Source organism: Triturus cristatus, chromosome 9 (genome assembly GCF_964204655.1).
Source record: "Triturus cristatus chromosome 9, aTriCri1.1, whole genome shotgun sequence".
Taxonomy (NCBI): Eukaryota; Metazoa; Chordata; class Amphibia; order Caudata; family Salamandridae; genus Triturus; species Triturus cristatus.
The window spans coordinates 167,529,800-167,556,566 of NC_140592.1; the positions used below are offsets into that span (position 1 = coordinate 167,529,800).

A 26,767-nucleotide genomic window follows, 5' to 3' on the forward strand; every position below is an offset into this window, starting at 1 on the left:
GCTATGCTGAAAATATTGTCAGTAAAAATTCCTTTTTATTGATTTTTTTTTTATCAACAATTTAAGTGAAACAGCCATAGAAAGGTTTTCACTTATTTTACTAAAGATAATCCTGTGTTTTCCCTTTTGCATAAAGGTTTTCCAGCAAAATGGGAAGGTTTGACTATGTTGTCTTGGTTTAGTATGATTTTTCAGATAAAAAAAACATTTTAAAATTAATCTTGAGTGATTAATCTCGACTTCCTATTGTTTTATTGTTTTGTTAAGTATCTGAGGCCCTTTTTCAGAAAAACCTTGAATTTTCCTGTTTTCTTTTTTCTTTGCTGGTACCTGGAACTCATGTCTCTCTACCTGCCTTCAAGTAAAATCCAAAGACTCAACTTTCGCACTTCTTCCTGAACTATGGTCACCGCCTCCTCAAAATCCTTTCATCTAGACATTTATGATGCACACTTCTTATTGGGGTGCTTCTGCTCCATGGGCGTTATGTGGGTGTTCCCACACAAGTCTCATGTTTTTTTACGCATTCCCAGATGTACCAAACCTCGTAAACCTGGGAATGTGCCAAAAAGATACGCCTCCCCAGGTGAGGCATAACAAGGAGGAATATGTTTATTTGTCCTCCTTTTCACCTCTTTCTATGTGTGCTGGAGAATGCAGCACACAAAGAAAGAGGAATAAGCTTCTCAGGATTGTTTTTGTGCAGGAACAATCTTGTCTACAGCACAGGCACCCTTGCATCATGGTGCAAGGGAAGCATGCGTTGCCGCGAGGCTACAAAAATGGTGCCAGCGCAGGGGAAAGGACAGGAATGTGCCATATTGGATAAATATGGCACATTCCTGCCCTTTCTCTGTGACACAGGACAGTGCAGCCAGGTGTCTTGCCTCATTGCCCTGCACCACAAAGGTCATAAATATGGCTCATAGTGATGTTGCTTTTATTCTGTTACTACTACATTGTAGTGTGAAGGCCTGAGTCTTTGTAAAACACCAAATTACCTCCAGCTACAGCACAACTCCTCATGATGATGATGATTAAACAGCTACTCCGAAGAGTGTCCTGGTGCTGAATCTTCTAGGTGAGGGCAATTAGCTTTGAGAAAAGAGCAAGGTTACCAACTTCTTTTAGAAGCATTGTTCAGATTAAACTAGATGGAGGTCGAGGGGAAGTTTTTTTCCAGGCTGAGGGGCTCTAATAAGAAAAGGAACAGCTACCTGCTCTGGAGAGGAGAATCCTTGGTACTTTGGCAAGCCCCCAACTTGAGAAACTCAGCTTCCTGGTCGTGTTATAAGCAAGTGGTCTTGACACAAGATATATGGGGCTAGTTAGGGGCAAAGCTCCAGGGGTGAGTACAAGTGTTTTGATCAAGATGCGTTTCCTCACGGGCAGCCAGTGCAAATAATGGAGGTGAGAGGAAATCTGAGCTCTAAGCGGAGGCTTGAGAAGCAGACGAGTAGCTGCATTTTATGCCCCCTGTAGCCTGTTGACTAAATACTGATGGAGTCCAAGATATTGTGTATTTGCATAGTCCAGCCTGGACGTGATGAGGGATTGAATGGCTGTTTTCCTAGCTGGAAGGGATAGGAAGTGAAGAAACATTTTCACAACTGGGAGCAGGCCAAATCAGGTCCCATTCACAGAATTAAGTTAGTGTTGAAAGGACAACTGGTTATCAAAATGTAACCCCTAGTGTTTTTTTACCACTTAAAGGGGAGGCACCAAATGACCAGAAAAGAAGGCCCACCAATCCACAGGAGAATTATGGCCAAAGCAGGGAACTTTGATCTTGTCCGCATTGCTCTTCGATCGGTTAAGACGCATCCAATTGAAGGCAGCAGCTTTATTTAATGCAGTGTAATAACTTTTCCTTTTTTAAAGGAGAAGAGGAGGTGCATGTCATCCGCATTAGAAATTATTTTTGCACCAAACAATTCCGCCAGGAATGCCAGTGGAATAAGTTAGATGTTAAACAGCATGGGCTGTCTTTGGTGCATGAAGAAAAAGGGGGAGTCCAAACCTCCTGCCCTCTATTCTCTAGGAAAGACTTCATCCATTTCAGTGCGAAGAGAGCCAATTCCAATTGTCGGAAGGCAGTAAAGGAGCCTAGAGTGGGGTACCGTGTCAAAGGCTGCTGACAGATAGACCCCCTTTGTCTAGAGTGTCTCTAATATACTCTGAAACTTCGAGCAAGGCAGCGTCAGTGCTTAAGTTGGGCCTAACACCCAATTGGTAAGGGTTGAGAAGGTTGTTAGACTCCAAGTACCGTGAGAGCTGCTGGTTGACTAGTTTCTCCAGCAGCTTACAATGCGCAGGTACCAAGCAGGTAGGCCTACAGTTAGTGAGCAAGTTAGGATCTGCTGATGTTTTTGTTAATAAAGTCGGGATTTTAGCCTGCTTCTAGCTAATGGGACCATGGTTGTAAGAGAATAATTAAGCAGTTTATTGTTCGTAGGGATGATCGCTTCAACCCCCAAAGCGAAATGGTCGGGGGGGGGGGGGGGGAACAGGAATCAGACGGCGATCCTGACTTAAGGTCACGAATAGCTGACATGGTGTCCTCCATAGCTATGGGGTCGAGAGGTAGTAATAAGCCTGCTTCTGCTTTAGATGCTCTAACAGAGACGGTAGGGCTCAAGTCTTGCAGCAGAATTAAGTTCAGGCTAGATTGAATGTTTTAAATTTTGTTACAAAGAAAGAGGCCAGTTGTTTTCACCATTCGGCTGAAGGCTCTAGGCTTTAAACTTGTGTTTTCTGTTTTTTCCATGCCCTTATATGTGAAGCACTCAAGTGTGGTAGACTATATAAAATAGTTCAAGAAATCAACGACAGGTGAGACTCCCCGTGCCCTTCTACCTTTGCCTAATTCTTGTACTTACCCCTATTTGTTTTAAAACGTTGTCCTCATCCTAACTCTGGCTCTATATTAGTACTTTCCTATGCCATACTCTCCATATTTCTTAAATGATTTTGTATTTCTGATTTTTTACCCAAGGATTTGTTTATGCAGAGGTTATGTCCCCCAAAAAAAGACAGTGGGCCTTATTTACAAAAAAGTGACTCAGCACGGAGCCGCAAGCCATTTTGCTGCACAGCACTGAGTCACTTACAAAGCACAGGGAGGCGTCATATCTGCAACAATATGAAGGATCCCTGTGCTCTGCCCTGTGCTGATGCAGGCACCCTTGCACAATGGTGCACGGGTGCCTGCGTTTCAGGGAGATTGTTTTTGTGCAGGAAGAGACAGCTTCCTGCACAAAAACAATCATGAGAGGTGATTTCCTCTTTCTATGCGTCTTGCAGAATGTAGCACGCATAGAAAGAGGAAAAATCTAGGAGAAAGGAAAACATTTCTCCTTGTTGCGCCTCCCTATGCATCCCCTGGGAAGGCGTACCATTCTGACGCATTTCCAGGTTTACGAATTCTCGTAAATCTGGAAATACGGCAGAAACCATGGGTGTTGCATGGGATCACCCACAGCAACACCCATAGCATACTGCTTTCATGCAAAGTGCTGCGTGTAAAGGGGTCCTATTTATAAGTACACGAAAAGCCACGCAGGGTGGCTTTATGTATTCTTGTAAATATGGGGCAGCAGGATGCGCTGCCGGTGCGTCACAAAAAGTGACGCACCGACGGCGGAAGGGGCTTATAAATAAGCCCCAGTCTTTATTTTGTTACTCTGTATTGGTCAGTTGCCTATTTATTTCCAAGTGTAAAACATTTCACATTATTGATGCAGAGCGCCTGAGTCTATGCTCTGTTCCTATGTGTTCATCAAAATCCCGACCTTCTTTTGGTAATTTTTTATTTCATCCTTTTTTTAAGTAGTAGGGCACCTTGCAACCATCTGATTTTGGGGGTTTTGACATGCCCAAAATAAAATATAGAAGATATGTTTGCAAAGAAAGTTATTAAATCTCATTCCACATGTATTGTTGCTATCCATAAGCGATAGGAACACAGCAGAAAATGCAAAATTAAAGTGAAAAAACTTAATAGATTCAGCCATATATCATTATGAACTCTTGGTGTCTTCTCCCAAAGCCTTTTTCTGACATCCTCTGCAGCCTTTTGGTGACTGAAATGATTGCATTAGCCAGGTTTCTGTGTACCATGAAAGACATATAAATTAGTGATCATTCCATAATTAGACATTTTATACAACACTTCAGTATTGTTTTGACCTTGAACAAATATATACAGCACAAGACTGCTCAGACCTGTTGATTCAGACATTCTGCTCCAACATCTCTATGAACATTTTTAACATTGAATTGATGTTGAGAATGGTAGAGACTTCTTGAAGAGATCTTTTGAAAGCAGGCTTCCGTGTGCCATGCAGTAATTCTCTCCTAAGGTACCCTGCATACCATTTCTCCTTGTCTGCAATTTGGTCATAGTAGCTTTCTAGGTGTATGTTCACTGATAATTTGTTGTTAACTGTAGTAGCATGCTTATACCTAATGTCTGAAAGAATCCTCTTGACCATTTCGCTGCAGGGTCTTTCATCTCCCCTAGGGTCACTATGTGTTTTTACAATGGTCCCTTATTTTCTGGTTCCTTTTAAGATTCCCTGTCCATAGAGGTCATACTCTTTGTACAGTACATATTGCTTCAGACGTTCCGGTAGTGGGAGGAATGTCATAAAGATGGGGCATCGTATCCGCAACCGCCCCATGCATTTTCGGATCTTCAAACGGCAAAGATGTTTCAAGGAACGAGTATTCACTGCAAATAAAAAATAAACTGTTAGCTATTTCCCACAGTTTAATATAACAGCATTAACTTCAGATATATCACATTTTGTTGATAGAATTAGACTTCTTTGATTTGGTGTTTATTGGAAACATCTTTGGATAGCCCACAGGTTGGAGTGGAATTATTCCTGACATCCAAGATTTGCATTGATATACAGTAATCAGAAAGCCTGTGTTTTTGTCATCAATATTCCTTTCATTATTTTCCATTTAGAGAGGAAATAGAGATGCCCTCTTTCTATTTCATCATGGGTACAAAACAGAATATCTCTGCATATTATGATACATTCATTTACTATCAAACGTAATGTCATATTAAACTACTTGCAAAATCAATTGTTTCTGTATGCAACTTTAAAACTGATAAAATAGCTTTTTAAATTAATTAAACAAGATAATGCATTTTCAATACAAGCCATCTTGTAAAATGGCTCTCTCTGAAGTGTTACCCCACACTTTTTGCCGCCCTCCTCCTCTTTTTCTGAACTTGTTTATTTTGGTTTTGAACACTTTATCACTGCTAACCAGTGCTAAAGTGCACGTGTTCTCTACTCTGAACATGGTAACATTGGCTCATACCCAATTGGCAAATATAATTTACATACAAGTCCCTAGTCTAGTGCATTACGCGTGCCCAAGTCCTGTAAATTAAATGTTGCTAGTGGGACTGTAGCCCTTCTTTTGCCAGCCACTCAAGTAGCCATTAAACATGTTTTAGGCCTTTCATTGCTGAGCCTGTGTAAGCAGTTTGCACTGCTATGTTGACTTGGTATTTAAAACTCCTTGCCAAACCTTAAACACCCTTTTAATTACATATATGTCACCCCTGAGGTAGGCCCTAGATAGCCCGTAGGGCAGGGTGCTATGTAACCAAAAGGTAGGATATGTACTTTTAAGCTTTGCATGTCCTGGTAGTGAATAACTCTTAAATTCGTTTTTCACTACTGAGAGGCCTACCTGTCGAAGGGAGCTCATTAGTATTTCACACAGGAGCAGCACAACGATGGTCCCAATGCCCTTCCAAGAACTTCCCTGCCAGTCTAATATCTCTCAACTTTCAGATCAGATCCGAGGGGGAAGGGGGATTGGGAGAGTCAGCCAAACTTTAATTCCTTCCTGTATATTTCCTCTCGCTTCTTCCTTCTGTGTTCTTTATTTGATTCTGCCCTTCTTTCCAGAAGGGAAACTGTATAGAAAAATATTCACACTCCTCTCAATTATCTCCTCCTACTCAACTCCAACAATTATTCTATATTTATCTAATTAATCTATTTCTCATTTACCCAATTTAGTTATGACTGATGCTTCTCTTCTCTTACTGCTCTTTTCTATTCAATGTATTGATAGTCTAAACTGTTCTGTCTTTTCTTTCAGCAAACTAATACCATAGATCTTTTCATTAGCATTTTCGTGTTCAACATCAACAATGACATTCTTAGTTATTGACTATATTGTTTATTTTCCCTCTTAGGGTACTTCCGTGTCTTCATGTGCCAAGAATAGTCTTAAAGAAGATGACTTCAACCTAGAATTCTACCCCTTCTTCGATTTCTTGATGAGGTGAGTTTTGGATTATTATTATAATTAGCTCCGGAATTGAGGGATGACTTCTTTTAACTAAATTGTTTTATTCTCTCTTCGTTTCCACAAAAATATTCTAGTCGACTGACCCTTAACTTAGCTAAATTGTAAGGAACCTTGGAAAATGTATTCTATAAAGCGAGCGGAAAGAATTTCCGACACACATTAGTTAATTGCCTCATTAACTGCTACCTTTTTCAGAAATCAGCTCATAATTGCGAGTTGACTGGAAAGAGTTTTTTAAGTCTGGCCAGCTATCCAATTTTGATTCCCGAGCAGGAAGATTTTCCTACGCGCATTTGTTTTCAACCTGTTCAATACCTATTATCTTAACTGCAGAATTCAGCTCTGACTCGCAAGCTGACAGAAAACATGTCTCACTAAATCTTTTGAGATTGACCTTGAGAGCCAACTTTCTCTAAATTAAATGCTTGCAAAGACTCTGATATATTAAGAAATTAAATTAAATGCGACCAAACTAAAATGTCGAGATTACAGATGCCACTACCCTGACTAAACTTTCGCAAAGCTGGCACATAATGTCTAACTGTCTTTAATTCTACAGTGAAGTGCGCAGCTCAGAGGTTTAGTGTGCTGGACATTCCAAGCCTGTCTCTAAGGTGGCAACCCTAGTCTGTAAAGGTGTTTGTGATTTTCGGGCAGCCATCTTAGGTTTTTTAACTTGCCTTTTAAAATCCCTACCGCTTTTCAAATGCCTACCTAAGGGCAAGTATAGTAGTTTGTTTCTGATTGTAGTCAAAGACTGTGGGGTTCCGACACTACCATTCTCATATGTTAACATTGGGTATTCTTTATTACATTTAATAAGATGTAATTCCTAATTAAGAGAAGGTAGATCTTTCATGTTTAGTACCTATAGAATGGTAATGATACATCTTATTTAATGGTAAAGTCGGATTTGTTGTTACTATTCTGAAAATGCCACTTTTAGAAAGTTGGGCATTTTCCTGCTCTTAGCCATTTAATATCTGCTGCCTCTTTCAGATCACTAGCTGGTCTGGGTGACAGCTGGACGTTGTGTATTCCCTCTAGGCAGCCACACAGAAAGGGAACCTGGGTGTGACTTCATTGATCTTACTGGGGGGATGAGAGGGAGGAACTGGGCATAGCTTCATACTTACACATGAATAGGTTGTGTCCTGTCAACAACAAAGAGCTTCATTCCCAACTGTAGTGAGTTAGGAGCAAGAACAGGAAGAAAGGACCTCTATGCACTTCAAAGGCCCTTTTTTGAAGTCACAACCTGTTGGAAAATGGCCCTCTCTGAAGGCCACTCCCAAACCTTTTGCCTTCCTCCTCCTCTTTTTCTGACCTATTTTTTGTTGGCTTTAGGACTCTGAGCACTTTACCACCGCTAACCAGTGCTCAAGTGCACGTGTTTCTCCCCACAAACATGGTGGTGGGTTCTGGTGAGCCTGTGATGGTGTAGTGGATGATGCTGCGGTTGGTCCAGGTTAGCTCAGTTACATGGGAGAATTTGGCTGTGAAGATGGGATCCAAAGTTTGTCCTATGTTGTGTGTTGGGCAGGTGACCATCTGTGAGAGGCCTATGTTGCTCATGCTCTCCAGGAGGTTGGCTTAGTTGGTGTAGTTGGGGTCGTGGAGGTGGAAGTTGAGGTCTCCAGGGAAGATGTAGAGCTTGTACTCAATGGTCAGGGGAAGAAGAAATTGAAGATGGAGTTGCAAAAGCCAGGATGGGGCCCAGGGGTCTGTATGCGAGGGTACCTTGGATGGTTGTTTTTTGTACTGTCCAGGTTTGGAAGCTGAGATGTTCCATGATTAGTGAGACATATTCGGAGGTGGTACATTGGAGGCTGTCCTTTTGGATGATGGTGATGCCTTCCCCGTGCTTGTTGGAGCGGTCTCTGTGTATCATTTTGTAGCCGTGGAGAGTTGCGGTAGTGATGTCTGGAGTCGATATGGGGCTGAGCCAGGTCTCAGTGATTGAGATCACATTGCAAGTGAGGGTGGTTATGGTGTCCTAGATCTCTGTGGTCTGTTTGCAGAGTGATCCGACATTGAGAAGCAAGCACTGGATCAGTTACTCTGGGTGGAAGGTTGGCTGTGTGGGAGCAGCAGGTGTTTCGGAGTTGAAGATGAAGCGGCAGTGGTGCAAGGTGAAAGGTCCTTCCGTATATCACGGCGAGGCAATGCGCAGTTGTCAAGCCTTACGGGGACCAGGGCTCGCAGCTCGGTGGTGGTGTACTGGTGGGAGATCCAGGGTTCCTGGTGCTGGGCACTGTCCAGATATGGATGGGATTGCCTTTGGCATGCCGGTGTTGCAGCCTCCATTAAGTTGGGCTGGGTGCAGGACCGGCAAAAATGGCAGGTAAGGGGTGGAGCGAGGGGGGTGAGAGAGCTAATACAAAATGGAAAAGCTGAATAACCTAAAGGGAATGAAGTACAAGAAATTAAAATACAGATAAAAGAAAATAGTGCATTTGAGATTGACATGAAAACAACAATTGCATTCACTAGATGGAATGGGCAGAGCGCCTGCTTGACAAGCAAAGGACGGTCAAAACCAGGGGCCAAGAACAGTAGCAGGTTGAGTGGGGGGAGCACCCACTATATAGGGCAAAGAGCTGGATACATGCAGCCATGTACACGGTGGTGAACAGAAATACGCTAGCAGGAAGCAGGGGCGACCAAAGGTGTCAGGGGAGCTGGCACAGGACCTGCTCCCCTTCAAAGGCACAACTGGGTACAAGAACTGGACCTCTGGCACTACCAACTCAGTACACTTCTGGACCTGAATCCACTCTGCCAGAAAGAAGAACTACTGTGGTTATCGACTGCCAGTTTGCTGGGCTGCTGATCTGGAAGACTGCTCGCTTGCTGTGTTTCCCTGCTGCCTGCTGGTCTCTCTGACTGGGTAAATACTGCACCTGTATCACTGCAACCCAGAGTGATTCCAAGGGCTAGCTGACTAGCCTCCTGTATTGAAGACTCAGGGACATAATAGTCTTTCACCCTGCTCCTGTGACTAGCCCATTGGATGTGGACCCAGGTGCTTGCTTCAGCAGAACCGACGCATCCTCTGCTGTGAGAGCAGAATCAACTTATCAACGCTGTTGTGGGAACAGAACCATCACACTTGTAACCAGTGCATCGCCATCGGTACCAATGCATCGCAGCGACTTCGGAGAGATGATCGATGCATCCCCTCAACTGCGTGGAGAAACCTGGCACATCAGCTTAAGAACCATAGCATACTGGAACCAGCACTTTACCTTTGGAACCAGCACATCGCTATTGTTCCATGGATAAAATTGGCGTATCACCTTGACACTGACACATCGCTTGGCTTCACCCCGCATCTTGCTGTTGCGACCAGGATCAAGGTACTTTTGTTCAGCAGGGCTTTTGTGGTCCCTGTATCTGGCCCGCGCTCCATTGCGTTGACCTGAACTCTTGAATCGGCCCCAGTCCAGCACGACCAGATAACCACATAGGCGCTTATTGCTTCTAAAAGCTATTTTCACTTTTAATCTTTAAAAATTCATATCTTGAATTCTACTTATTGGATTTTGTCATTTTGGTCTTGTTTTATGTATTAAATTAAGAGCTATTTGTCTAACGTGGTGTGGAATCTTTTTGTGTGGTGTTTTCATTGTTTTACTGTTTGATGTGTTGCACGAATACTTCACACATTGCCTCTTAAGTTAAGCCTGACTGCTCATTGCCAAGTTACCAGAGGGCAAGCATAGGTTAATTTAGGGTGTGTTTGTGACTTACCCTGACTAGGATTGTGGTTCCGGCTTGGACAGGGTACATACCTCTGCCACAGAGAACCTCAATTTCTTACCATTCAATCACAGAGCAGTGATTCTCACTTGTTGCGATCTTTTAGATGGGACTCTGACCCACTGAAGCAGATATAGGCAGTAGAAATCTAGTACAGAGTACTCATCGTTTGGTGAAGATGGAAGAAAAATAACAAAGGAAATTAGAGTGGATTTACCAGTACAACTATCACCTCCTCCTTCTGCTTGAAGCAATACACATAAGTTGGTGTGTTATTCTTGGTGGCAAACATCAATTTTTGTTGTCCTGAAATAACTCAATTTCAGGGCAAGAAAATGAAACCTGATCGATAACTCCAGGAATGTGCAACATACACAGCACCCTTCTCGGCGAGTCTACATGAATGTTCTTCTCCCCTAGAGTATTATGGCTGTCAAAAATGGCGATTTATCTCTAGACAAAGAACCAACATCCTGGTCATTACCACTAGCAACTGGGATATCATACCCACCCATTGAATTAAAGATAATTCAGCTGCCAGATTGTCTGCCTTTACCAGAACCTCCAGCTGAGTGTCCACTGATACCTAATTGCATGTCTAGTTGTCGAAAATTTGAAGGCATTTACATTTTCATGTAATACCACAGGTTTTGGTTTCTCAAACCATATGGTAGCATTAGTAGGTGCTGGCTCTTCCAGTGGCACCAGACCGAAACTAGGTTAAATTGTGCTTCACTGAAGGGACTGATGTTCATTCTCACAAAATCATAAAGGTCCATATTTCCTCATGTCCCTGTGTCTTGTGCCACTGTCATGCAAGAAGCTGGCTTTGCTCACTGGACAAACTCGTGCACACTACAACTGCTTGACCCTCACCGGCAGCAGAAAGGCAACGTGATTTAGCCTTGTGAATGCTAAGATAGTTAATTGAAATTAAAACTCTCTTCTCTTTTAGCATGTGTTAAGGAATTTTGATCTGGTATAGCACCAACTTAGCTGCAAAGGTAGCAGAGTGCTTTACATTGAACATACATAGAAACATTATTATCATTTTTTTTATTTCTAAAGTGCATGGCTACCCGATGGGCCTTCCAGGACTAGCAGAATATACCAGTACCCATATCATGACAGAGACTTAGGTGAACAGAAAACTTTTCAACTCCTTTCTGAAGCTTAGTTCATCTTTAGTCTTCTGTAACTTAAAAGGCAGTCAGTTCCATAGAGTGGGAACCAGGTAGATTTATTGACCTTGGGAATTGTCAGTAGACACAGAGCAGTAGATGTAATGTCCCGTTAGGAATGTAAGGATGAATCAGATGTTGATATAGGCAAGGGCCCTTGCTGTGCAGAACTCGATGAGCTATGCATAGGGCATGTATCCACTTAAGAACAGGGAGCCAGTGCAAAGAGACAAGTGCTGCTGAAACAGAGTTATGTTTAGGTAATTTCAGCAAAACATAAATCACAGCATTTTGTACCATTTGAAGTCTTCTTACAACATTCTTGGGACTTCCAAAGTAAAGAGAGTTGTCCTAGTCTAAATGTGACGAGACTAAAGCTTGTGCCACTAGTCTCCGCGAGGACAGAGGCAAAAACTCTAACATTTTTCTAAGTGCCTTTAGAATACCAAAGCAGCTGGCAGCTAGCTTCCTCGCTGGTGCCTCCAAGGTAAGTTTATTGTCAATTCAAACCCCCAGACTTTTTACTGCTGTTTTGGGAATGGGATGACTGCCTAAATGTTCCAGACAGTGCAACGCGGACCAGCGATTACAATCATTGACAACCAGTAACACCTCAGCTTTATCCCCATTAAGCTTCAGACAACTGGCTGACATCCATTCTGTTACATCATTCAAGCAAGAATTAAGCTGACCCGAGTCTGCATCTATTTCAGGGGTAAGAGAAATGACAATCTGTGTGTTTTCTGCATATGACATTATCGAGAGACCATGTGAATGTCCAATCTCAGCCAAGGGATAGACATACAGATTGAATAAAGAAGGGCTTAGTGAAGATCCCTGAGGTATTACACAATTTAGGAGGTAGGATTCAGAGTAAAAAGGTTGTTTGTAGACCTGGAAGCTCCTGTCATTTAAAAAACAAGTAAACCATTTCAAGGCTAGGCTAACCATTCCTGCCCCCTCCAGCCATGGTAATAAAATATCTTGTGATATTGTATCAAATGCTGCACTGAGATTTAATAATAACACCTCCACCGACCCACCTTTTTCTAGCATTTTTCTCAGTTCTTTCATAACAGCTGGAAGAGCTGTCTCCATGCCTCATTCTGGGCGGAAACCAGTTTGGGTAAAGTGAAACCTATGGTGCTTTTCCAAAAATGATGATAGCTGTTGGATGACAAAACTTTCAAACACTTTACTCATACCTGGAAGTAAGGATATTAGCCTATAGCTTTCACTTAATGCAGGATCCAATGACGGCTTCTTTAATAATGGTCTCACTACAGCATGTTTCCAGGAAGGCTGCACCATACTGCTCTAAAGCGATAAGTTGAATATGTCTGGCAAGACAGGGTAAACTACGTTGTCCCCTTGCATAAGTGCAAAAAGCAGGGCAGGGTCCATTGGGGAACCTGTTTTAGTTGTCTTCATCAGGCCACCCAAATCTTCCTTCCTAACAGGAGGGAAAGCAGATAAAGTATCACTGGACGAGCTGACGAAGAGAAACAGAGTGGGGATATTACAATGTTCTGCTTTATCTGCCAAAGTTGTATGAATAGTATTAACTTTATCAAAGAAGAACTTGGCAAGCTCATTACAACAGGGTTCGGATGGAGGCGATGAATGGATATAACAAAGAGCATACCATATGTCTTATAAAGCTTTAACAGTAGAACTAAAGAAAAGAGAGATGATCAGAGGGCAGTTCATTTATCAGATTGACAGATCTTGAAAAGTAAGGTTAGTAGGTTTTCCTTGATAAAGAAGGTCTTAGTTGAATCTGATGTTTTCAGATAGCTGGTTCCATAGTCTGGGAGCAAGACATGGGAAGGTCTGGTTTAATGTCTTTCTCTCCATCCTGCTTTATGTTGTAACTCGTACTTGCCTTTGTTGCATTTTGTTTTATTTATATTTGATTGTTGTGTCTTTTCCATATGCATATGTATGCTTTCTTTTTTCTGGCATAGGTGTGCTATTTCAAATTTTAAAAACACATGTCAAAAAAAGTCCTATTGAACTCTCTGCATTGACAATAGTTGAAGACAGAGTCCTTCAGATTCAACTTCGAGGTGAACAATAGGTGTTTACACAGTTTCTCAGTATCCACACCTTTCTGATGAGGTTAAGCATTGTGTACTAGCCTTTCCAGGTGGGGTTAAAAATTGATTGCTCTGGCATGCAGTATTCCAACCAATGGAGTATGAAGTTTCATGAACGCTCATGGTGAGGATTTCAAGCCATACTGTAAAACTTTGAACTGCAAATGGGCACTGAAAAATTTAGGGACATCTGATGCGATTTCTAAAATTAATATGTGGATGTAGATGTTCTCCTAATCTAGAGAAGTGAAACACTTCTTGCAAAAGGATGCTGTAAAAAATTGGGCAGCAAACACAATTCCTCTCAGGGTGAAGTCACAAGCAAACTATAAATTAACCTGTGCTCAGCATTCGGATAGCTTGGCAAAGAGCAGTCAGGTTTACCTCAGAGTCAATGGGTAAACTATTTGTGCAACACATCAAACAGTAGCACAGTGAAAGCACACCCCAAAAGAGCACACAACAAATACAGAAACATAGAGTAATGTTTAATAAATAAAACATGACCAAAATGACAAACCTCCAATCAGTAGAGCCGGAGATATTCAATTTTAAATATTTTAGTAAAAATAGAGTCAAAAGGCATGAAGTGCCAACTGTGGCTATCTGGTCACGCCCGACCGCAACAAAGTTACAAGTTCAGGCTGACCGCAGTGGAGTGCAGTCCGGCTACAGGGACCCACTTAGGCCTGCTGAACAAAGTACCTTCAATCCTCGATTGCTGAGCGTTGTGAGGATCCCCGTTGAAGATGCGTCGCTTGGCCGAAGTGATGCATCGTTTCCGACATGCGATGAGGCTACGGTGTGAAGTTCTGTTGCAGCACCATAAAAAATCCTGTCAATGAGGGCTTGCGATGCGAAGTACAGAGTCAGGGATGCATCACCCAGTCGGGTGATGCGTCGGTTCCGAGGAGGTGGGAAACTGCAATGTGGAGTTTGGTGTCATTGTCGAGGCTGCCTTCGATGAGCTGTTGTTCCAATATGGCAATGGGCTGCAATGCCATGCGGGTCTTTGCGGCGGCTCTGGTCCACTAAGCAGCGGTGATGCATCGGTTCTGCTCAGGTTTGCACAGTGCAGCAAAGTAGATGCATTGGTTCTGCTGGGTCCACAGAGGCTGGCAGAGCACCCTAGGCCCACTTCCAAGGGTTCAGGATTGTGGTGGCACCAACTTGGCAGGGCTGCCTCATAGATGGCAGATTCCAGGTGCAGGTGCAAGGTTGTTGGAGCCTTCTTTCCCTGAGGCTCAAGTCAGGGCCAGCCAACTTGCCCTGTGAATCATTCTGTAGTTCTAGGGGTCAAGAGATGCAGTTCCAGTCCTTCTTACCTAATCAGGATGGCAGCAGGTCAGCACAGCAAGGCAAGAGTTCAGCAGAGTGCAATCCAGCAGCATAGCAGTCCTTCAGCAGCACAGCAGTCATTATACCTGGTAGAATATCCAGAGATCCAGAAGTGCACTGAAGAGTTGATGTCTAAGGTCCAGTATTTATACCCAGTTGGTCCTTCGAAATGGGGGAGAACCTTCTAGAGGTTTCCCTTTCAAGTCCCCAGGCATCCTGTGTTTCCTGTCCTGGCTCCAGACTAACTGCAGGGGGTATGCAACCCTTTGTGTGGAGGCAGAACACAGCCTATTCAAGTATATGTGGGGCTGGGCCCAGCTCCTCCCTCCCATCCTGCCCGTGATGGCCCATCTAGACAAACCTAATCTCCCTATTGTGTGTGGTTGTCTAGGAGGAATACACAAAGCTCGCCTTTTAGCTACACCTAGTCATGTGATCCAAGTACTGGATATAGACATGAATGGCTAAGGTAGGAAAATGTCAACTTTCTAAAAGTGCCATTTTCAAAATTGTAATTTAAACCCCGACTTCATCATAAGTTAGGATTTTAAATTCCAGTTCCAGAGACACCATTCATGAACTCGCACCAGTTCCCATTTGGAAATTACACCTATGAAATATAATAAGGTAACTCCAATGTTATCCTATGGGAGAGGTAGGCCTTAGAGTTTTGAAAACGATTGTTTCAGTACCAGGCCATGTAAAACTTAAAGGTACATGTCCTACTTTTTAAATATATTTCATGTTGCCCTCAGGGCTTTCCATGGCCTATGCTAGGGGTGACATGTGTATTAAGAAGGAAGGTTTGGGCCTGCCAAAAGGTTTACTTTGCCTGGTCAAAATGGCAGTTTTAACTGCACAAAGGCATGCTGAAATGGCAAGCCTGAGACATGCTTAAAATACTACTTAGGTAGGTGAGGTGACCCAATCAATGCGGCAGGCCAACTTGTAGCATTTAATTTACAGTCCTTGGGCACATATAGTGCCACTGTACTAGGGATTTAAAAGTAAATTAAATATGACAATTGGGGAGAAGCCAATATTACCATGTTTTAAGGAGTGAGCACATGCACATTAGCACTGGTTACCAGTGGTAAAGAGCACAGTGTACTAAGGCCAGCAAGAACGAGGTCAGCAAAATTAAGGAGGAAGGCAAAAAAGTTGGGGGTAAGTCCCTCAAAGGCTAACAGGGCTAACACATGCAAATTATAATTCAAAAGGTAACTCAAGATACACACTCATTCAATTTCCTTAAATTGAGGGTGAAGCAAACAGCACTAGTGTGATTCACAACTAGAAAGAGAATAGAAAACCTCCTTACCCAAAGGTCAGTAACAGGAGTGACTGCATCTTTCTTGGGAAGGTCCTCTGAACACAACTGAAAAGCTTGCTGCTTCAAGTGCATTTGAGGATATAGAGTAAAAACTAGACTCGAGACCTCTTGGAGGATCACACACTCTATCGTTTGAGGGTCACATCGAGACATCAGGCATCAGAAGCACACTTGTTATTGATGAGAAAATAGCTAAAACCCCACTAGCAGGTTATTACAAAGTGTCTGCCTGGAGACATCATTCAGAATAGACAGGACATCTAACTGTAACTAGCAGAAGAATCCTGGCCTCTAGTCAGTGAGCCAAAGCCCCCAACAATAGCATCAGCATTTGGAAGAAGAGTTCTCTGAAGGATTCCTGCCAACTTGACTGGGTCCAGTGTTACGTACTTCCAAACAAGAGGTGGCGATCTTAAACAAAATTTCTGTCTTCATCCATCCATTTCACCAGTTCCTTCATATGAGGTTCCTGACTGACAAATAACAGCTCTAGAAGCATGACCTACTGAGTTTCTCTAGCAATCCAGGAATGAAGCTCAGACTGTTTCCTCACAGCAACACCAGAGACAAATGTCACTCTCGGGCCTTCAGAGCATTCTACTACTTCCTTTAAAAAAACTGGTCAAAAGACTACTAATGAACGAACTTTAATCGCACTGATCATGTTCGGGTGTTTTGTTAATAACCAAATTCTTGACGTATTCTCACTGATGTTCTATATGTTTTTACCTTCTTTTTGCATTTGTTTTGTCCCAGTCCTCGATAGCTCCTTTAACTGCATCATTTGTTGATTTTTGCTTGATCCCCTTTTGTTAATATTCCTTGATGCTCATCGCACATCTTGGTTCTTTATATCGTATGATGTTTTACTCTGAGCACTATATGGCGCCTTTGATACACCCTACTTTTTACTCTTGAATGTTTTCCCACAGTTTGTACTTTCACTTACCTCCTTTATGTGTTGTATAATGGCTGAAGACTATTCTGTACAGCGCTCTGATACCCATTTGGGTCTTGTTTGCGCTCTATAAAATTGTCAAAATAAAAAAAGTAGAAGATGCCACACATAAATTACATCACTTTTTCGATAATCACTAGTAAACAATTGAATTGAATTGAATTGAAAAGGCTCTTATATAGCGCATGGCTACTCAAAAGCATCCCAGCGCTCAGGAAAGATAACCAGAGGATAATAGAGGAACCATTAGCTAATCTGAGATCTCTAATTTCTCGGGAAGAGCCATGTTTTTAGCTTCTTCAAGAACACAAGAAGACTGGGCTCTTGGCGAAAAGATAAAGGAAGAGAATTCCACAATTTGGATACATTCAATGAAAAAAAGACTGCCACCGGAGCGGGATCTATTGATTCTTGGAGTCACTGCAAGATTCTGGTCGTTAGAGCGAAGATATAGAGAGGGCTTGTAGGACATTACCATGTTTTCTAAGATGGGAGGACCTTTCCCGTGGATGATTTTATGTGCCATACACAACGACTTAAAATGGACCCGCTCTTTCACCGGAAGCCAGTGGAGGGTTTTTAATGCGGGTCTGGCTGATAAGCGATGACTGGTGCCCGTAAGTAGCCTTTCTGCCAAATTCTGAACAACCTGAAGTTGTTTAATCGCGGAGACCGGGGCTCCTAAATAGATTGCATTCCCATAATCTATCCTGGATAGAATCAATGACTGTATTAAGATTTTTCTTGCTTTTTCGGAAATTGTGGAAGGATTTTACGCGTGGATTTCAGGAGCCCAAAGCAGGTGGCAGCTGTTTTTCTAGCCTGAGTTCTAAATGACAGTTCTACATCGAGCCAGAACCCCAGGCTTTTAATTACAGACTTAGGGATGGGGCCAGGACCCATGCAAGAGGGCCAGGAAGTAGAGTTGTCAAATATAGCCTGTCGTCCCAACAACATCAACTCTGTCTTTCCACCATTCAGCCTAAGATGGTACTGATCCATCCAGCTTGCAACGGCTTCTAGGCAGTTACACAAATTCAAAGAAGAATGTGCAGCCTGATTCAAAGAGAACACCAGCTGGGTGTCGTCAGCGTAACTCACCAACTGAACCCCAAAGGGAGCCATTATCTCCGCCAGGGGTGCCATATACACGTTAAACAGTGTTGGGTTGAGGGAGGACCCCTGCGGCACCCCACACTGCAGCGGAACCGGGCAGGAGCAATGATCATCCTCAAACACCTTAAAGAATCTATCCCTAAGGAAGGATTCCAGCCACTTGAGGGCCTTACCCATGACTCCGATGTTACTGAGGCGGGAAATGAGAATACGGTGATTAACCGTATCGAAGGTGGCGCTGAGGTCCAAGAGGATAATGGCCGCGCTACCACCTGCGTCCAGAATCCTCCTGGCCTCCTCCACCACCTTCAGCAGAGCTGTTTCAGTTCCCTGTCCTTTCCTGAACCCAGTTTGGGATGGATGGAGCAGATTATGTGATTCCAAAAAAGAGGCCAATTGAATGTTAAAAAACTTCTCAGTCAGTTTACTAATCCCCGGTAGCAAAGAAATGGGGCGATAGTTGGAGAAGTCCCTTGGGTCCAGGCTGGGATTTTTCAACAAAGCCTTGACCATCGCTACCTTCCACTCTCTAGGAACCACAGCTGACTCCATTGATGCATTAACCACGTTCACCATGGGTTTACTGATGGCAGGCAAAACTGAGTTTAAGATGTTCATCGGGGCGGGATCGAGCGGGGAGCCACTCTTTATGGCATTCAATAGGGGAGGTAGGAGATCCTCCCTAAGAGGAGAAAAAGAGGAGAGCTTAGGATGATCCAATTGGTCCTGGATGGTGGTCGCCTAAGGGTATTAGGGGGAGCGTATCAATGATCTTTTGAATTTTTGTGCTGAAGAAATTCGCCAATTCTTCACATCGACTACCTGATTCATCTGAAGCGGGCGGCGGATCAGGTACTTTCATCAGTGACTTTACTATTCTGAACATCTCCCTAGGGGCATTAGCGGAGGACTCAATTTTACCTGCGAAGAATACAGATTTAGTGGTGATCAGAGCGGTCCTATATTTCTTTAGAGCAGCTCTATATCTCCTTTTCTTTTCACAGCTAAACTCTTTTCGCCATTGCCTCTCTTCCCTTTTGCTCTCTTGTTTAAGGGCTCTTAGCTCCAAATTAAACCAAGGATGTTTAGTGTGGCCTTTCTTTAATGTTGTCGGTTTTTTAGGCAACAGGCTATCCAAGGATCGTTCTATCCACTGATTAAAGTCCTTATTAGCTCTATCCACATCCGAATGGGCTGAAGGTTCAGTCTTCTTCAAAATTTCTGCCCATTCAGAGAGCTCAAGTTTGGACCAATGGCTAGCCAGCCCTCTATGCGAGATTGGGGTTAAGCTAGGCCGAGGCACCTTCCAGGTAAAAGGAACTACCATGTGGTCTGACCAGGGAACCGGGTCAGGGGCATCAGTAATAAGGCTGGGAATACATCCTCATTACAACTGACAGCAAGGCTTTGAAATCCCTTTTGATGAGTTATCTGGTATGAGCTTCATATGTATCAAAACAAACTACAATCGTAGCCAAAGTATGTGCCCTGATCTAAAAACATTCCACAGTTTGTGCCAGTCTATCAGAGGGAGCTGTGTCCTCTGAAGCTAGGCTAGGCAAAACCCATAAGGCTAAGAGTATTTTTGTTTGAAATTTCTAAGGATGCTATAGGTTAGATCAGAATTTTGGCACTGACGCGTTCACTGGCGTCTTCCATTCATGAAAATAAACTTGGAAGAAGAGAGAAGTCCAGGTTTGCTTCTTGCCCTTTATTTCCTTGAAAATGTGAGTCTATGGTAATGGGTAAAATCATCATCATTAATCAGGACTTAAAAAGCGCAGCTAATCACCCGTGAGTGTATCCAGGCGCTGAGAACCCTGAGAAAATGATGCATCTCTGATGAGTGTTCTTGCCCAATGTTCAAAGAGGACTTAGCAGTGGCAGATTCTGCTTGCCTCGGATGAGGAAAAGTTAAGTTAGTGTGCTCAACTTCCTGTTGAGGGTTCTGTCCCTGGGCAAAGATTGAAAAGGGGACAAAGTGTGTATTCCAGTGTACCGGGTTCCCATATATTGGCTGAAAATCTGGATGTACTGAACAGAAAGTAATTACATTTCCCAATACTTTCTGTGGTGTGATAGGCAAACCTTAATGCTTCAAGCATGTAGGGTCTCACCCTTCTCAAACATTAAGAACTGATGGCAAAAGGGACATTTCAGCTCAATTTTCATATAGATTTACCTAAGAGCTTTTTATAGTTGGTTGTTTAATATCACATGACTGGTATCATTTCTCAAAACACATTCAGCATTTTTCTTCATTAAATTTTTCCAACCTGCCCCTTTGAAGGAAATTGTAGTTATAGGTAAGGACGAGTATCCACTTGTCAGGGAAGAGGGGGAAAATTCAAAGTCATACACATCTGACAAAGCTGTGATCAGCATATCATCTAAAGCTTTAGCAGTACAGATGAGGAAATTCTTCAAGTCATGAAATAACAACAGTAATAAGGAATTACAATTTGCGACAATGCTATAGTCAGCAAAAAATATCTTTCAAATATCTTCATAACATATATTTCAGAAAATCAATACTTTCATTATTACTGAAAATACACACATTTTACCATGACGTGTTACGTTTTTATGTTTTGTAAATAAGTTCATCCGTGCACCATCTTGTGATTGCCATGAAAACAATGTAGTTATGTCAACCTGAAATAAATTTTTCATTTTTAGTCCCCACAATCAGCATGCCCCTTTTCGCCAAGTACTCACATTTATTACCATCACAGAAGGGCAGGTCGTGACTTTCATGCCCATTTCTCATAGCTATTAAATATTAGGACTGTCCATCAGTTGGCAGGGGTTTTCAAGCCAAACTATGACAAGAACATTCACAATATGACGTGGATGGGTATCAACATGCATGGGAAAGTTGAAACGTTGTCCGGAATCGGTGCAATATGTCAAGGATGAGCCGCTATTATGCTAGGGATAGCTACAATGTGGTCACAAATGCAAACATATTATCAATAATATGCTACTATTATGTGAGGGAATGTCAGAATGTTATCAGGTATGTCCACAATATATCACAGATGGCCCACTTGTATGCCAAAGTTAGCCTTATAGTCATCAGGACATTATTTGGGGCATGTCCTTCCCATAACTCCAAGAAGAAACCACAGTTTAACTACAAAAAAGTAAGAATGCAATTTTTTGGATGGACGAGCACAAATTGCTCTTTGCTCTATCTAAAAGGTTGGGCCACCCTTAAATGAAAACGACTGCACAGGAAACAAGCATTTGCAATGCAATAGGTCTCGCATTTGCTAGAGTTGGAGCTATTGGCATTGTAAATGACAAGGCCTTTTATTCATTTGTTTTGAAAACCTGCAAGCAGTGCATAAACACGCACTTTGTACGTATAGTCCTTGCTTACGAGAAGCAAGGCTGTCAGTAAAAGAGACTGACAGCTTTCCTTCTCATAAGCAAGAGCTAGAAGTACAAAGTGCTTGTTTACGCACAGCTTGCAGGTTTTCAAACTCATAAATAAAAGGCATTGTCATTTACAATGCCAATAGCTCAATCGCAAATGCGAGACCTATTGCATTGCAAATGCTTGTTCTGTTTTTCCCCAAAATCCAGGAATCCAGCAGTGAGAAGACGAATAACGGCATCCACTACCGCCTGCAGCTCAGTGGTCGAAGTGGGGGAACAAAAGTAGGGGAACTGTGGGCAGAGAATCAGAGGGCAGGAATAGCCCAAGGTTTGGATCAGTGGGAGGGGCCAGAGTTGTGGCCAGAATGTGCAAACATCCCAATTTTTAGTATTTGTTTGGTATTTCACTGCCCAGATTAATGAACCAATGGATACACATGATTATTTAAGGTTATAATGAGTTATTGTCATTAAAATACATTCACAAAGTGGGATATGATACCAATCACAAAATGTTCCAAATATGATAAAATGTGGACTCACAAGCCATTTGTCTCCTAGCCATGGAGTTTTGTCATCTGCACTTCTCCTTTTTTCCACAACAGCAGTTCAAACATGAATGGCAAAATATCCTAGTTTGCAAATGTTTTCTATATAATTATGGCTCTGCCATATTTGCTTCATAATGCAAGATCTGCTGCATGATCGGACCATTTAAACTAATAAATTGTTTATAGCTCAAAAGTATCAAAAGTTAATACAAATTTGACTTGTGTTGCTGCGGAGTTGATGGCTTATTGCAAAGGTTAACTGATCACCTTTCTCACTGCTGCATTTGTATGTTACACTGGTCCTAATAAGGCAAAATATTTCCAGAGACTGTTAGCATGTGTACACATGTCAAAATAATAAAATATCAGAAAATATACTGCATTACGCTTCAGACTTTTTTTATGCATAATTTAGTCAACACTGCTGCATAACTTTGTCCTCCTTTGCTGCATAATTAATTCCAGTGGCCCCAAAGCAGGCAGCACATGTTGAAAGTGCTTGTGAATGAAGCAGAGAGACTGTGAAGTTTGCGAACTTAGTTTGGTGTGCGTGCAAATCCTGCATTGTAAATTCCCTGGTGAGTTGCACTACTACTTCTGAAACAAGGCCAATGGAGGTACCTATGGGTGAGGCAGACTGGCCTCAAGGGCAGGGCCGGCCTTCGCACTGGTGGTGCCCTGTTCATTAATGTTTGTTAGTGCCCCCCAATGACCACCTCTGCCATGGATTCCCTCACTACCACCCTTTAACAGTGCCCCTCAAGTCTCCATAACCACACTTTCTCTCAGGTGCATTTAATTTCATGTGCAGCACGACTCATACTATTGTAGGGTGTCAGAGCACTTACATCACACACATTACAAAGAGACAATCAATATGTGTGTAAATCACTGTATAGAAAATGTTACATAAGACTAAGGACTACAAGGTGTTGGAGCCACATGACAACCATACTAGTAGGCCATATAGTTTAATAGTGATGGGTCTGGAGAAACACAAACTCAGAATTTAAAACGTAATACCATGGTTGGGGGTTCTCTTTAATAATCAGAATTGATTTCTGTCCAAAACAACACTTTTTGCAACATTAGGATAATCAAAGACTGGGGGGGGAAAACATAATGCTCTAATTTATATCTTGCAGTTTGTATGCAGCTCTTAGATGACAGTTAATAGCTCACTGTTCTATGTTAGGATTTTAACTTATAAACTGCAAGTAACAAAAGGATCTCTCTGACAAAAGCAGTAGCTCACTAACCTATTTACATTATGTGCACTTTGTGATCTGCATGGTACATGTTCTTTGCAGCAGGCACATTAACCCTCTGAGCTAACTTTCCATTAGACAAAATTCCGATCTCTCTCTAGGAAGAGTCATCATGACATTTTTATTGTTGTCAAACATTGCTGAAGGCCAGGAAGGAGGCAGCAAGCGCTTTTAAAACCATAATATACTTGCAAACATAATGCCTCCAACCAAAGTCAGCACCCGGTGCGGTCACACCGGTTGCGCAGCCCTAGAGTTGGCCCTTCTCAAGGGTTCTGTGACCTCAGTGACAGAGTCACTGTTGTTCTAGGGTGTGCTGCTTCATAAGCCTGCCCGCAAGACTGGAGGTGAACTTCAGTATGGATTGTGGTGGACAAGCCTTGAAGGTTAACCTCCACTTTTCATGCTAGGGTCCACCTGCTGGTGCTAAAACACCAGGGCTTCTAAGGTCTGGAGGGGCCTCCTAAGGTCTAGCATGGGATTATGCTCTCTCAGGAAAGTGGTCTGGTGGACTGGTTATTAAAGCTGAACCTGGTTTACCAGTTCCAAATTCAGCAGCTCTGGCCATAGTGCCACATCCTCTCCCCCACTGAACACTATACTGCCCCCCTGAAAATAACTCACACTGCCTTCAACTACAACCCAATTATTGCCGGCTATAAACACCTGGATGCAGCTCAATTCAAATTATGCACTAGACAAGAGCAATATGCAGACTACAAAAAACGAGGACGCCCCTGGTATCTCCATTAGGTCATCTCGTCCACCCGTCCGGGCCCTGACACAGAGCCAGGCATTCACTAGCACCTCTGGGAGATGATGTCATCCCCGAGGGCAGTGCCAGGTGACTCTGCAGATCACGTGGCCTCATAGCTGGCAGGCTGGTCTAGGGTACTTAAGTGGGGCACTGCAACTCCCTGGCACTGAAAGGCCCCAGGCGAGAGGTTCCGGCTCCTGGTGCGGGCTGTGTCTGGCTGAGCAGAAGAAGAGGTCCCATGGCCTTACATTACACTCCTCCCTCAGGGCAGCAGCCCCATACTTTATATAAGCCCCCCCTCCGCTGCCCCAGGCATTATTGCATTAGATATGCCCAGCTGCCAGGTATGGCCCCCTCAGGACAGTAGAGTGACACTCTGTCTCTCCACAGAGCCCACAGCACCAGATGGCACTGGCCCGCCCCCTTTAGTACTCTGCCCATGGCGTGAATAATGTCTCCCGGCCCAGCACCGCGTGGCATTAAACACTGCCGCCCCACACACCCCCACAGCAGCCTTAGCACTGGGGCTCCTCTGCCCCAGTGACGGCAACCCTGAAATACACTCCTACCGCCCCCACCATACCCCTTCCTATCCCTTGACCTTTCACCCAGGGTTAGAGGGTTACTATGCTCCGCACAAGCTTTGTTGACCTGGTTGTTGAAGTTGTGATGAGGAAAACAGGTCCTCCCCCCTTCTTTACCGCCCTTTTCCCAGCGCATGTTTTCAATCCTCCCTACAGCAGAGAAACCGGCCTCACCTGTTGTAGAGAAGGCGCAGCCAAGCCCCTGAACAGGCCTCTCCAGTTACAGAACAGGTGCCATTGAAGGGATGGGCACGCAGAGTCTGACACAGACCACCAGGAACACCCTGGCTGTCCCTGCTCTGCGCTCTCTGGTTGCCCCCAGCTCTGCACACTGACCCCGCCTGCTCTCCAGATTTACCCCTGCCTAGTCCGTGCCCCTCCCCCGTGTCTGCCCCTGGCCTCTGTGAAACCCACCCCAGAGCAGTCAAGCTTGCTATTCCTGTGCAGGAGTATCGCTCCAGTCCAGTTTTTACTTCGAAGTCTGTGATGTGTAGCTTTGGTTTTGTTGTGAGTTAAACAGGACTACAACTCCCAGTAGGCAACAAAACGAGTGACAGCAGGCAGCCCCGGTCCCGAGTGACAGGCAGTCCTGGACCCGAGTGACAGCAGGCAGTCCCGGACCCGAGTGCCAGTAGGCAGTCCCAGACCCGATTGCCAGTAGACAGTCCCGGACCCGCGTGACCGCAGGCAGTCCCGGACCCGAGTGACCGCAGGCAGTCCCGGACCCGAGTGACCAGCCTTCTTAGGCTTGAAGAGTCACATTGGTAGCCTGTATAGCACCAAACGCAACCCTTAGGCTGCATCTGAGCGCTGCAGAAGGACAGAACAGGAAAGAAGGGCCGGGGAGAGAGAAGACTGTTCTGATTATTTATTTGTGCCTTCTGCTGTGCCCTCTAAAAACCGTTTTGTTCAATGCTGCTGTTAACACATGATCTTACCACACACAGTGGTGCTAATTTCATCATCAAGTGAAGTGTGAGGGCTTAAATTCCAACCTTTGCGTTGGTTGCATTAACCCACCGAGATATCCCACCAGCTATGTACTTTGGGGTGTGTCACATTAGTTGCTTGTTTGGACCATGTGTCACACGAGGTCACTGCAAAATGCTAAAGGGAAACAAACAAGAAGCACACAAGACGTCAGCGGTTCTTTCATGTACTTGCTTCCCTGTGACATGGATCCAAAAAGAGAACAATCCCGCGAGTGGTTCACGCGCGTGTGCCACAGCGAGACATGTGGTTTCAATTATCGTGCCCGTGTCTGGCCACATGTCGAAACCACATGACGGTCTGGTGCGCGTAATAGACACCAATGGGCCATGGGCGGCGCAATGCACCCGCCTTTGGCCTATTGTGTGCCGTCTTAGTGAAAAACATGCACGAAAAGCCCAATAGCGTGCCCCTAAAGGAAAAGCACACGCTTGTGCATGTGCCATTCCTAGGTCAGCATCTGAAACCCCATTTTTACCTACTAAATGTCTCGCACTGCACGAGCAGAGCTGCGCACTGCAACGCTAGGCGCGAGGCCTAAAAAGGATAAAGTGTTAATACTTATAATCAAATGCATTAGACAGATCTAACTTTCCTGGACTCCTCATCTGTTTGGTTTACGCAGTAATTTCCACCGTAGTGAAATGATTAAAATGCAGCTTTTCAATAAGTCCTTGAAGAACAATACAGTAGGAAGACACAAACAACAAAATAGTGAACCCTGCGTAGTCCCTAGGTTTTAGGTGGAGATCAGCTCCTTCATATGGAGTACTCTACCACCAAGACTGCAAAATTTTAAAACTGTTCACCTCAAATGTCTTTTTTCAAGAATAATTAAATGTAAGCATAGGACTAGCATAGTGCTATCCATGCCTAGCTAGAGGAATGACAGGGTATTTTGCCATTTTCACAGCAAAGTATTTAGCATAGGATTAGCCAGTGCCATCCACCCCAATCTGAAAATTGACAAAAGCCTTTTACCACTCCAGGCACAGTATTACAGTTCTGAATTGATCACCTCCTTCCCATGGAGCACTCTACAACACCATTGACATTCTAAAATTGCTTACTTGAGCTGAGCAGTTCTAGAGTGTTGGT

At 43.6% G+C, this 26,767-nt stretch overlaps 1 protein-coding gene across 1 annotated transcript in view; it reads right to left on the minus strand.

The window, feature by feature from the left end:
• Positions 1–326: 326 nt before the first annotated feature.
• ASB14 (ankyrin repeat and SOCS box containing 14) overlaps positions 327–26,767 on the minus strand; it is a 144,910-nt gene continuing 118,469 nt past the window's right edge. The window contains exon 10 of the mRNA XM_085624668.1: positions 327–4,732. Within this exon, the coding sequence (XP_085480794.1) occupies positions 4,551–4,732 (182 nt within the window). The 3' untranslated portion in view covers positions 327–4,550. The remainder of the gene's footprint in view (positions 4,733–26,767) is intronic.